Genomic DNA, 1,598 nt, shown 5'->3' with positions numbered 1-1,598 from the left:
GAGAGAGAGGGAGGGAGGGAGAGAGAGAGAGAGAGAGAGAGAGGGAGAGAGGGAGAGAGGGAGGGAGGGAGGGAGGGAGGGAGGGAGAGGTGTCAGTGATGAGGAAGTTTGGGGAGATATAATCGTAAGTGTGAAAGGCAAAGAGACAGAGAGAAACAGACGCACACACACACACACACACACACACACACACAGCTAGCATGTTGGTACTCACAGGCTAGCAGCTGGATGATCCCAGCGATAGTGAACCTGTGTCCCTTGGTCAGGGTGAAGAGTTGAAACACAAACACAAGGAGGGCCAGGATGGACAATATACAGGCGAGCACCGAGCTGGCCTGCACCGCCTGCAAATACTCTGTAGGGGGAGCCAGTGAGACAGGGAGAGAGGGAGGGGGAGGAGAGAGGGAGAGAGAGAGAGAGGGAGAGAGCCAGTGAGACAGGGAGAGAGGGAGGGGGAGGAGAGAGGGAGAGAGAGAGAGAGGGAGAGAGCCAGTGAGACAGGGAGAGAGGGAGGGGGAGGAGAGAGGGAGAGAGAGGGAGAGAGCCAGTGAGACAGGGAGAGAGGGAGGGGGGGGAGAGAGGGAGAGAGAGAGAGAGATGGAGGGGGAGGAGAGAGAGAGGGAGGGGGAGGAGAGAGGGAGAGAGAGAGAGAGAGAGAGAGAGAATAATAAATAAATAAATAAAATACAGCATTGAAAAGAAAGGCAAAGAAAACTACAAAATCTCCCAGTTATTTGGCGTTAACAACGTTCATGACTCAGCATGACTCATTTTGTGAGACATAATGACCTTACGAAGGATGTGCTTTTGACCATGTGATGGTGATGATACGGCATGAAGCAACGATACAAACACTACTTGTTTGCAGTTGACTTCCAGGGTGTGTGCTCCATCTGAACCCCCCCACCTCCCCTTCCTCCATCCATCCCTCCCGGTTCACTTCTGATCCGGCCCCTCCCTCACTGTCCAACCTCCATGTTATTCTGACTGTGTGTGTGTGTGTGTCAAGGTTATAATAGTTTTGCTTTTTTCATTAGTTTTTATTTTTATATTGTTTTAACTTTTTGTTTTCAATTTCAGTTTAGTTTTGATTAGTTTTAAAGCAGGTTTGCTAGTTTAGTTTAGTTTTTATTTTTTGAAAATGCTTAGTTTTAGTTTAGTTTTTATTAGTTTCAGTATTAGTTTTAGTTTGTTTTTTTTCTGTGCTACCCTAGTGAGACCATCCTGATCTCGTGAGCTCATGTTGTTTCACTCCGTGTGAAACAAACCATCTGGCGCACGTCAGGTTACTTCTGCGCCGGGGCACAGCTAAAGAACATGGAGGATAGATTTAATATCCACCCAAAATACTAGGCTTATGTATGAAATGAAAAAGACTAAAACTAAGGACATTTTCACAATAATTTTAGTTTATTTTAGTTAGTTTTGTAAACACACAATACAGTTTTAGTTAGTTATCATTTTTTTGTAAAGTCTAGTTTTTATTTTTATTTCAGTTAACTAAAATGTGTTTTCACACCTAGTTTTCGTTTTTTAGTTAGTTTTCGTTAACTATAATAACCTTGGTGTGTAGGTACCTTGGGGGTAGGTACCTTGGG

At 44.7% G+C, this 1,598-nt stretch overlaps 1 protein-coding gene across 1 annotated transcript in view; it reads right to left on the bottom strand.

Moving 5' to 3' along the window:
- Window positions 1-214: 214 nt before the first annotated feature.
- LOC311328151 (epithelial membrane protein 2-like) overlaps window positions 215-1,598 on the bottom strand; it is a gene marked incomplete at both ends in the record, with an annotated part of 4,001 nt that continues 2,617 nt past the window's right edge. The window contains one exon of the mRNA XM_084462168.1: window positions 215-355. Coding sequence (XP_084318294.1) covers window positions 215-355 — 141 coding nt within the window. The remainder of the gene's footprint in view (window positions 356-1,598) is intronic.

The sequence above is a fragment of the Borostomias antarcticus genome (genome assembly GCF_949987555.1).
Source record: "Borostomias antarcticus genome assembly, contig: scaffold_1070, whole genome shotgun sequence".
Taxonomy (NCBI): domain Eukaryota; kingdom Metazoa; phylum Chordata; class Actinopteri; order Stomiiformes; family Stomiidae; genus Borostomias; species Borostomias antarcticus.
The sequence above is the reverse complement of the archived record's forward strand: the minus strand, read 5'-3'. Positions and strand labels throughout refer to the sequence as shown.